Below are 12,689 nucleotides of genomic sequence, written 5' to 3'. Positions count from 1 at the left end.
CTATAAACTAGATACTTAAAAAACACTGTACAACGCAGTATAACTGTCTCATCTCATATCATATACTTTACAATATAATACAAAGCACTCGTCGAAACGAGAAAGATAAACATAATTCATATCCGTCTCTCGTTTCACAGAGGCACTAAATTATAACACGACTCGTGTTTTACAATATATCATTTTTTTATTTTTATTTTATTTTATTTTTCTCCGCAACATGGATTCACTAGGCCATTAAAGAATTACAATATAATCGATTACATATAATTAATAATTAATAAACTATCTAATCGATTATATTTACAATTCAATTATTATAATCCTTAAAAGTGACGGCCGTACCGCGGGTAATTATTGTGTCAGTACTTTTATTTATTTATTTATTTAAATTATAATATTTATATATATATTTTTATTTATTGTTTTAATGAGGAATTTAATTCCGGCCTAATGTCACTGGCATCACAGAACTTACAGCGGGCATCATACATACATACGTCAGTACATTTTTTTATTCATTCATATTTTTTTTTGTTTATTTAATAGTCTTTTTTTGTTTATTTTTTATAGCTACGTCTGTCAGTACATTATATTTTAAATGAGTAATGTATATTGATGCCCACCGGAAGTGTGCATTTATTTAAATTGATCTCACATTTTTTTTAATTATCCCGAAAAAAAGACTCAGATATGACCATATAGGATCTTATGATGCCATATATAATCAAGAAAAATCATATGTCGATACATGAGTACTTATAACTGTTAAAAAACTCAAAAAATTGTACTATATGATCATATGTGATCATATATGACGACTTATGACTCTATATGATTAGACAGTCACATATAATATTATCTGTCTATGTATACTTTTACATGATCAGAAATAAGCATATATGCTCATATTTCTTCATACATGGCCATATATGACACTATACGACCATGTATAATTATATATGATTAGATATGGTCATATATAATCTTATCTGTCCATGTATAATTTTACATGATCAGATATTAGCATATATGATCATATTCGTGCATGTATACCCATATATGACACATGTGGACTATATATGACTGGATATGGTCATATATAATCTTATCTGCTCATATATAATTTTACATGATCAGATATTAGTATATACGATCATATTTGTTCATATGTAACCTTATACATTTATGTATAACTATATATATGATTGGGTATGATCATATATGCTAATATCTGATCATGTAAAATTATATCTGAGCAGATAAGATTATATATGACCATACCCAGTCATATGTGGCCATATAAGACCATATACGACTATGTATAATTATATATGATTAGATCTGGTCATATATAATTTTATCTGCTCATGTGTAAATTTACATGATCAGATAGTAGCATATATGATCATATTTGTGCATATATACCCATATATGATCATGTACGACTATATATGACTGGATATGGTCATTTATAATCTTATGTGCTCATATATAATTGTATATGATCAGATATTAGCATCTATGGTCATATATGTTCATATCTACTCATATATGGCCATGTACGACTATATATGACTGGATATGGTCATATATGATCTTATCTGCTCATATATAATGTTACACGATCATATATTAGCATATATGGTCATATTTGTTCATATATATGTCCTTTTACGACTATATATGATTATATATGGTCGTATGTCTGATTATATAGTCATATATTAACCAGATGTGATTAAATTCGGCAGTTTGACTAATCTGATAAAATATAAACATTTAAATCTGATCATATATGATCATATCTAAGTTTTTTTCCCGGGTACTGAATTTTTAAATGAAATATAAAGATTAAAAAAAAATTCTTAATTGATATATTTTTTTATTATCTAGTATTTTGGCCTCTATTTTTTATTACAAAGATAAAAGTATAAATATTTAAAAAATATCATTTTAATTAACAATTAATGAAGTTATTAAATCTAAAATGCACACCTCGATCTTATAAATGCAAAGTCTGACAGAACGCAGATTATTTAAAAAACCATTATTTTATTTTACTTTAATTATTATCAGTAATATTGGCATGATGTTATGGCACGTTTTTATTAGTTATTTATTCATTATTATTTTTTCTTTTTTTTCAGTGACACAATTTTTGTTTTAGCTTTGTTTCAGTCATGAAATAATTACCATCTGATTTTTAAAATTATTTTACCGTATACAATTGTTTTCATAAAATTCCCCATTGCACTTTCCCCATCTTCAATAAATGCACCTTATACATATTTTATTTTATTTATATACATTAGCTGATTTATTGATGTATTCAAACAAAGTGATAAACAATATGCTTCTTTTTATTCTATTGCCTTTTTTGGTTATGTTTTATTAATGGTAAATTGCACCAAAGTGTTATGCAATTAATTTTAAAAACTAATAATAGTTTTAATAAAAAAAAAAAAAATAGTCTGTTAGTGTTTGATTTTTAAAAATTTTCTTTGTTTGACAAAAGAATAATTATGAGGAAATGGAGGGAATATAAAAGATAATTTCGTTATCTTCCCCGGTGGAAATTTTTCGGAATTTTCTCGGAAAAACTCAGTTCTAAAGTTTTAAAGACTTTTTCAAAGTTTTTCAGAGCAAAGTTCGGAAAATTTTCACCAGGGTTACTATACAACTAGAGTCAAAATAACTGTAGCACTTTTTAAAACTACGGAGAGTCCGCCATTTTGTTATAAAATTTCGTGGCTTTGATTTTCGAGACAAACCCGGTAGAAATTTTTCGGAATTTTCTCTGAAAAACTCAGTTTTAAAGTTCTAAAGACTTTTTCAAAGTTCTAAAGAATTTTTTAGAGTTTTTCCAGAGAAAAGTCCGAAAAAATTCCACCAGGGTTACTATACAACTAGAGTCAAAATAACTGTAGCGCTTTTTAAAACTACGGAGCATCCGCCATTTTGTTATAAAATTTCGTAGCTTCGATTTTCAAAACAATTGTTTTGAAGTTTAAACTTCATTTTGAATTTGAAAATACAAGATTTTATTTTCGATTGTCATATAAAAATTTCTGCTTAATTTACTAAAATTTTAATTAATAATCATAATTACAGTGTCCGGAAATTCAAATAATTCTACTGAAACATTCAGATGGAAATTGAAGGTTAGTTTTCCTAATTTCATATAAAAACAATTCAGAAAAATTTTTTGAACTAAACTTTTGAAACGAAACAGGTCATTTCGACTCTACTTGAATTTTTATTAAAAATTTATTCTTAATTATTTTAGAAAAAAATTATTTATTAATAACGATTGCACGAAGCAAAAAATTTGCGAAAACCAGTCGCCGACTTTTAACAAATAAAACCATTTCGAGTTTTAAAATACAAATTTTATTTTTTATGACAAAAAAAAAAAAATAACAATTACATACAAACAACTTAAATTTTTTTTTTTTAAACACTTACAAACTTTTCGAAGAAGGGAGTGGGGAAATAAAAATATAACAGACATTAATAATTATTTTTGATAAAAGAAAAATTACCCTCACGGATCCAAATTACGGTATTTGCCATAATTTACGGTGATTATCATAGTTTACTGTATTTGCCGCAATTTACGGCAATCATCGTCATTTACAGTATTCGAAAGATTTACAGTAAAATGCAACATTTTACATTAAATTGCAGTATTTTACGATGAGTATGATAATTTACCGTAATTTGCGGCAATATTGCGGTATTTTGTGACAAAATTACGGTATTTTACCGTAGCGTGAAGTATTGTACCTTGTTTACGGTAAAAAATGTTTCAAGTTGCGGGAAATTACCACGATTTGCCGTAGATTATCGTTAAATTTCCACAAATTGTAGTAACTTATCGGAAAAGTGACAAATTTGCCGTAACGATCCGGTGATTTTCGTAATTTACGGCAATTTTCATAATATATGTAAATTCTCGTAATTACGAAATCCGTAATCACAGCAAAATGCAGTATTTTACAGTAAATCGCATGATTTTACGGTAAGCTTGTGGTAATTTACCGTAAACTTACGGCAATCTCGCGGTATTTTACAGTAAAATCGCAGTATTTAATCGTAAATGTGCAGATTTGTTTCAAAATTACGGTATTACCGTAAATTTTCATACCGTGCTAACAGTAAAAAAGCTGTAAGTTGCCGCAAATCATAGTAAATTACCGCGAAAAGTGACAAATTCACCGTAACGATGCGGTAATTCTAGTAATTTACGGCAATTTTCGTAATTTCCGGTAATTTTGATATTTGAAAATTTTCGTACTTACGGTATTTGAAAGAATCATAGCAAAATGCAGTATTTTACAGTAAATTTCAGAACCTTACGGTAAGGGTACGGTCATTTACCGTAAACTTTCGGGATTTTACAGTAAAATTGTAGTATTTCATCGTATAGTTGCGGATTTATTTCAAAATTACGGTATTACCGTAAAGTATTAGACCGTGTTTACGGTAAAAAATGCTGTAAGTTGCCGTAATTACCAGTAAATTACCGCGATTTACCGTAAATTACCGTAAAATACTATAACTGGTCGTAAGTTACCGCGAAAAGCAGCAAATTTATGATAAATACCGTAATTGAGATCGAATAGGGTAGTGTACAAAATTAAAAAAAAAATTTCCTGTCAAATCTTCAACTAAAAATGCACTTAGAATTCATAAAATAATTTCATGTCATAAAAAACTGGAGATCAAATTGTTCAGTATAAAAACACTATCATTACAATTGTCATTTTCCTTTCACCTCATCTCATAAAAATAAATTTAATATGGATCGTTATTAAAAAAAAAGACTCATTACTCATTAAAAAAAAAAACGACTTGTTGTTTAAAAACAAAATAAAAAAATTAATAATTGTCTTACACGTAAATTTAAAATCGCACTGTATAGACTTTTAAAAAAATAACAAATTACATACAGAAAAAATGTATTTTGACACGTGTATTCCTTGTTTATTAATTAATAATAAACTTAATAATAATAAATGTTAATAAATTTATTATTAAAATTAACTATCTCAGTAAATTAAATAAAAATTACAATAATATTTATAATTATCGTAATTAAATATTCAATTTAATTTAATTATTTATAAATTTAATAGAATATAGTACCTGGCACAGGAACATGACCTCAATCAGTCATTGGCATCACAACATAACAAGGACTACAAGCTGTAAAAATCAACCTCCAGTTGTCTTTAATAAAATCAGTCACTTGAATTTTAAATATTAATTGCACGAGAGGCTTCTCGAGGTGGATTATACAGCTAGACACTTGGTCCTGAGTATTTTTTTTTTACATCATTTATCATCTATCGTTACTTTATCTTTAATTATCATTATATTTATTTATTAATTAATTATATATTTATATAATTAACTGGTATATCGATTTATTTGCCTGGAGCTGATCAACTGAGTCGCCGCGGCCAAATAAATAAAAAAATTTTTCTTTAATATTAATAATAATAATATTTGTAATTATTATTATTTTAATAATAAATTTAAAAATATAAACCCCGATGACACCGAATCGTAAGAGAGTCTTGTCACTTGGGGCCATCCAGGGCTACGTAACACTGATCGCCGGGTTGGAAGGACCCGAAGGTCCTTGATTAACTTCACTCTTTATACACTGACCAGTTAATTGATTAACGCTTAGCGGATTGTTTATGTCGTGGGGGTTTGTACCCACGGGGTTACGGTGCGGTACCGCTTGTACGGGATTTTGATTAAGAGAAATCGAGGACTGCGACGACTGCGGAGGCACTGGAGGCGTCAGTGGACAGGGACACGGACTCGCGAGACTCGCAGGCGATGGGAGAACCAGTGAAGGACTCGCCAGACTTGACAATGCCGACAATCCACCGGGACTACTCAGTGATTCGTCGTCTTCAGGAGTTCCGGCTTCCCCGACGCTCCCCAAATTATCTTCCGAGTGATCGTCCTCACCGTCACCGTCACCCTCGACGTCGCCGTCTCCTCCCTCACCCATGTATCTGATACATTTCTTCTTACGTCTGTAAAAAACAATTTTTTATATCACAATTTTTTTAATGGAAGGGATTTTATTTTTAAAAAATAAATTTTGAACATTTATTATTTTTTAAATTATAAATTTTACCTCACAACTATTACTAAGAAAAATAAAAAATATCATGCGCACTCGATGATATAAAAAAATGTATTTTAAAAAATAGCAAAATTTTTTTTTTTTATTTGCTATTTTTTTAAATTGTGTTCACTCGCTGCAATGCCATGCTTAATTAAATTAATTAATTAATTACATATATAAAAAATATATTTCAAGCATGTAAACATTTAAAAAAATAAATTATCTTGTGAAATTATAAGTAGCAAATAATATTACAGGCAATATCTGAATTTTTTTAAAAAATGCCGATTAATAATTAATAATTTATAAATTTTAATAAAATTTAGACAGTCACGTGATTTTATATAAATTTATAAATAAGGAATATAAGGACTGGACTGGATTTATGTTGAGGCTATGAACCCGCAATTGAAATTCAGTACTACAGTCGAGACATTACCGCTCTGCCATTGGCTCTCATTATTCATCTCTTAGTAAATTAATTTATATATTATTACAGAGCATATATTACATTAGTTAATTATTATTATTTCCGGAAAAATACTCAGATATGATCATATATGGTCATTTTTTATTTTAATCTGGTCAAATATCAACATATATAATTGTATCTGATATTATATACAATAAAATATGAGTTCACCTGTGAACGTATATAATATCAGATATATGATCAGATATAAATTTAAAACTGGCGAGACGTGATTGTATATGTTCGTGCTTGGTATCATATATGATCACATATGATTATATATGATCATATCTGATGTAATTTTGAATAGAATATTAGTTCATATATGAACGTATATGATATCAGATGGAATCAGATATATGATCATATATAAATTTGGAACTGGCGAGACGTGATTGTATATGTTCGTATTTGGTATCATATATGATCAAATATAAGTTCATATATGATCACATATGACTATATTTGATCACCTATGACTATATATGTCCATATCCGATATCATCTACAGCCATTTATGATATCAAATATGATCAGATATTAACATATATATGAAATCCGATGTGATCAGATACATGTTCGTACATAAATTTGAACCAGGCAAGGCATAAGTGTATACGATCATTTCTAGTATCATATATGATCACATATGATTATATATGTTCATACCTGATATTATTTATGAGCATTTATGAATATTAATCTGTTCAGATATGAACATATATGACCGAATCTCATGTAAAATTCAATTAAATATGAATTCATATATGATGTCAGATATATGATCATATATGAAATTAAACCTGGCGAAGTGTGATTGTATATGATCATATCTGATATCATATATGATCGAATATAAGTTCATATATCGCACATATGAATGTATATGATCAAATATAAGTTAATATAGGATCACATATGACTATATTTGATCACCTATGACTATATATGTCCATATCCGATATCATCTACAGCCATTTATATCAAATGTGATCAGATATGAACATATATGATATCAGATGTGATCAGATACATGTTCGGACATAAATTTGAACCAGGCAGGCGTAAGTATATACGATATCTGGTATCTGATATCATATATGATCACATATAATCATATCTGATATCATATACAGTCATATTTGATATTATATATATTCATATGTAAATTGATATCATAAATGTGATCAGATATTAACATAGGTGATATCAGATGTGATCAGATACATGTTTGTATATAAATTTGAACCAAGCAAGGCGTAAGTATATACGATATCTGGTATTTGGAATCATATATGATCACATATAATCATATCTGATATCATATACGGTCATATTTGATATTATATATGTTCATATGTGACAGTACTCAAGTGCAAATTTTTTTATACAATATTTGATACTACAAAATCAATTATATATATGAACAGATGATCATATATAATAATGCTTGTCCAAATATGATCAGATAACGCATTTTTAAAATTTCATCAGATCTGAATATTTTTAATTCCGGTCAGTAAACACTTTAAGTAATTAGTTTATTATTTAAATTATTTAAATCAATGAAATCGGTAAACGCGCCTTAAACACGCAATGGCATAAAAATAATAAAAAAAGTAGCCACTAAATACACATAAATATTTTTAATACACATGTAATTTGTTTATATATAAATATATAATAATAGTAATAATTGCCATGCCAAAAAAATTATAATATAAAATCTATCAAACTGTTGTTTTTAAACCGATAAAATCTGTCATACATATATTATATAATATAATATAAATTAATTATTATTATTATCATAAATATTAATTATTTAATTTTTTAAATATACATATAACAGATTAGCCATGCTGAGGGCGACACTGAGTGACAAGAAAAAAAATAAAATTTCAAACTAAACGAGGATAAATAAAATAATAATAATCATAAATAACAACAATAATAATAATAATAACAATAATAAGCTGTAAAGAGCCACAACAATGAGAAACAATGCGAGCATCGGAACGTTGCCACAACTCACTTAATGCCATTTGTTTGTTTGTTTGTTTGATTGATTGAATTACTGCGAAATTTTCAATGTAATCTAGATTTTTGAAATTCGTTTTGAATTTAAAAAAAATGGCATTTAGAGTGAGAGAAAGCAAGTCCGTTGGTTTAAGTCGGGACTGACCACTGTTTAAGAAGAAGTGTTGCAGTAGTAGGGAGGCGATAGGCTTGACTAGAGATTAACATAAGTGGGTTCTTGCTGAGGCGAGGAGGCATTGGAGGCAGTGTTTGTGTTTGTTGGGGCACTTGCTGACCCAACATTACCACCACCTCCAGCCCCGACCCCTGTCCCCGCGCTATTTCCCACACCGTGATGGATTATGCTCGCGTGGATGCCCATCCCCGCTCCATGCTCCACTGGGCTGCCAAAACCAACCACCAGCCATTAAAGGGGCGCTCGCAAAATATTATTTTATTTTTTATTTTTTTCCCACCTTAAACCCCTGAGCCAAATCGTCGTCACCCACACGCTTTTTTTTCGGTTTTTTTTCATTTTAAATTACAGGATAATTTTGTTACACTGAAAAAAATATATTTCTAGCCCAATAATCATTGAAGTCGCAGAAAATGTACTTGGATAAGACAAAATAAATATTTGAAAAATGGCGGGCATTTTGAACGAATAAAATAGCCGCCATTTTGTGAAGTTTAAATTTCATTGCGAGTTATCAATTATTTGTCACAAATTAAGTTTTTTTCCATCGTCCGATATATTTATAGATAAATATATGTATTAATATGTCGTATATAAATAATTAATATGAAAGTCTTACAAAAATCGGTTTATTTGAGACAAATATTTCGTTTTTTCAGTGTATTGAAGATTTAAACACTGATCAGAAAATATGTCTCCCAAATATTTTAATTAGTTGTCAAGTCAGTGTTGATACTAATCGATTATTTTTAGTTTGTTAATAGGATTAATAATAATTCACCCCTTTAATGAGCTTAATGACATCGTTAAAACCCAGTTGGTAGATGCGGGGCTTAAAGGGCGTAAACTAATTTTAATAAACAATACAATTACCGTAATTGCTGGTACTAAATAGACATTATATATATATATAGAGATTCAATTATCAATAAAATATATAAATGTCATATTATATATAACTACTGTGGTAATTAACTATTTAGGTATTTACAAGCAATTTTAATTATATATTTTATTAAAATATATATTTATTAGTATATATATTAGGGCGATTAATTTCCGGTGAAGATTTTTTTTACACTCACTAATCAAAATTCCCGCCAAATTTCAACTGTTAATTTAAATATTTTTTTTTTAATTCTCTAATGCTCGGTCGCATTTCGTTATCGGTCGCCGATTGCAAAATTTATGAAATTACAATCCCTATATCACGCGAACAAAAAACTTGAGCCACTAGACTAATGGCCTTTTTTTTGTGGAGAATAAAATTTCCTATGAAATCATCTGCACTTTTACTGTAAATTTGGGGATTCTACAATTTTCGCGGCACCACCAAATGAGAGTTTTTTGAGAATAAAATTTTTCGATATCTCGCTTAGTTTTCGAGAAAATTGGATTTTGTGAAAAATGTGATTTTTTAAAAAAAGTGAAAAATTTCATAGATTTTAATATCTTCTTTTTTTTTGTATTTTTTTCCGAAATTTACATTCAAAGATGAAAATTTGAAACAATAAACGTCGGAATTAGTCCATTTTCGAAAAAGTTACAGATATTTGAAAAAAAAGTCTTTTTTCGTCAAGTTCTACAAGAATTCGCGGTCATTTGACGTAGCCACGGAAACCGTAGACGTCCCTAGAAAAAACTATTAGAGTCGCAGTAAAATTACTTAAAAAAATTTTGGAGAGCATGAAATTGCCTAGAAAATGTCGGAGTCGGCGATCGATAACTCGAAATGCGACAGCAAAAAATTGAAGAAAAAGCCTAATTCCCTATGCTTTTTAAATGCACGAAAACAAGGACTTTTTGGCGCCAAAATTTCTACTCGTCCCAAGAAATTTTTGAATTATGAATTGAGAAAACGAAAATTTTTCTTGCGCTAAGAAATATTTTTTTTCTGTGTAAAAAAACTTCAAAAAAATTTAGAAAGTTCTGAGAATTTGAATCGAGCTGAGATTCGTTGGGATTTTTTTTTTCTGAGTGTAAAAAAATCTTCGAAAATGAATCAGCCTAATACATATAAGCATATTTATATATAAATATATATTTTTTTTTACAATTATGAGTATCAATTTATTAGTTTTTGGAAGACACATTTTCTGTCATGACTTTCTAATAACTTTTGTACAAAAAAATTTCAAAGTTTTTATTTCATTTTTTTTCCACATGTGGATGACGTTGGAGTTAAGATGGAATTTTAATAACCGATAAATTAAAAAAAAAACCCTATAATTAAAAGGTATTCTCAACCACTGTAAGTAAATATTAACATAATAATTTAAAAATATATATAAAAGTGTACAATAAATAAATAAACATACCTGCAGGGTTTGCACCATTGACTTTGTTGATCTAATCCATACCTCGCGCGACATTTTTTCATATTATTACCTATAATAATTATCAAATATACATATATTAGTATTGTATTAATAATATTGTTGCCTATAACTAATTGATGAAGTGAAGCAAAATTAAATTTTCGTTCTCTGTATTACTTAAATAATATATAAATATATGATAGTTTTTAAGTATTAATTAAAAAAGGGTTAAGTGTACGCGTACTGAATAAAGCATTAGCTTATAAATTCAGAAATTTTTTAATAAATCATGCAAACTACTGAGCTACGAGGACTTTTACAAAAATTTACTAGTTTTTTTGTCTATTTCCTGTAATAAATTATTTAATTATTTATTTTAATTAAAGTTATTTTGTAAAAGCCCTTTTTGAGGTTAACCTTTAACGTTTATTAATAAACTAGTATTTTTTATTGCCTAAAATCCCATGTAGTTGAGTCCGTAAAAGAATAATCCTTTCTCCCACCATTTTTCTACAATTGAGCCACTACTGCGCATGCGCATCAGTGCAAAGTCACAGTGCAACTTCATAATAGCCAAGTAGTGGGCGAAAAGATAATTCTTTTGCGGACTTAACTATGGCAATCTTGCCCAAGTTTGGTCACCAGTACACTAGTTGTCTGCGTCTTTAAATAACTACGGGTCTTGCTGCAGACATTGATACAGACTTTTAACTTGCAATTTTTGTGTTATGTTGTACTTGAAAAATTGCGCGAGAATATTGAAGATATCTTGCTCAAGGTGCATTGGTACAGTGGCTTGAGCAAATCTTGCACCAGAAATTACTTGCATATACTGACGCACATCTTGCGGCAGATCTGCGCAAGAAGTCTCATATTACACTTCTATCTCACTTCCGTCTCTGCCACTTTACCCCCTCCATTGGCACACGATCCGGGGTCCTGGGGTGAATTGACAGAGACAGAAGTGAGATATATAGACAGTGTAATATGAGACTTCTTGAGCAGATCTGGCGCAAGACATGCGTTAGTGTCTGCAAGTAATTTCTGTTGCAAGACTCGCTCAAGATGCGCGTAAGTAACTTTACTACCACATCTTGAGCAAGACATCTTCAATGTTCTTTTGTACAATATCATGTGCAAGTCCTGCAACAATCTTGTCTTAGAATCTTGCATTAATATCTTGTGGCAGATCGATAGCTATATAAAGACCTAGACACCCAGTGGTCTTCCGCAAGATACTTTAATAAAAATAGTACAAAACTACTGCAAGATTGTCTTGTGTACGTAATCTTGGGCAAGTTCTTGTAGTATCTATCAAAAGATTCTTGTAATCAGTGCCTTGACCAGCAACTTGTGATGGAAATTGTTGCATGGGATATTTGCGATAAAATATACGAGGAACCAATAGAATAAGTAATTTGAATTATTAACCAATGAAATTATTTTTGTAAAGGATAACCTCAAAATAAATAAACAATATACAAGCACATGCAATGTATCAAATAATATAACTAAATAAATTAAAATAAT

The 12,689-nt window shown here is 28.9% G+C and overlaps 1 protein-coding gene across 10 annotated transcripts in view; it reads right to left on the bottom strand.

Annotated features, from left to right (window-relative positions):
* Positions 1 to 183: 183 nt before the first annotated feature.
* LOC130674274 (protein pangolin, isoforms A/H/I/S) overlaps positions 184 to 12,689 on the bottom strand; it is a 109,706-nt gene continuing 97,200 nt past the window's right edge. For 6 of the 10 annotated variants that reach the window (XM_057479556.1, XM_057479557.1, XM_057479551.1 and 3 more), the window contains 2 exons: positions 11,160 to 11,229; positions 184 to 6,059 (listed from right to left, as the gene is read on the bottom strand). In XM_057479556.1, the coding sequence (XP_057335539.1) occupies positions 5,609 to 6,059; positions 11,160 to 11,229 (521 nt within the window). In that variant the 3' untranslated portion in view covers positions 184 to 5,608. Of the gene's footprint in view, positions 6,060 to 8,811; positions 9,050 to 11,159; positions 11,230 to 12,689 lie in introns of those variants that run through there. The other 4 variants (XM_057479554.1, XM_057479555.1, XR_008991009.1 and 1 more) reach the window with 3 other exon arrangements.

This window comes from Microplitis mediator, chromosome 9, assembly GCF_029852145.1.
Source record: "Microplitis mediator isolate UGA2020A chromosome 9, iyMicMedi2.1, whole genome shotgun sequence".
In the NCBI taxonomy this organism is placed as follows: Eukaryota; Metazoa; Arthropoda; class Insecta; order Hymenoptera; family Braconidae; genus Microplitis; species Microplitis mediator.
This window is presented reverse-complemented; position numbering and strand designations above follow the sequence as displayed.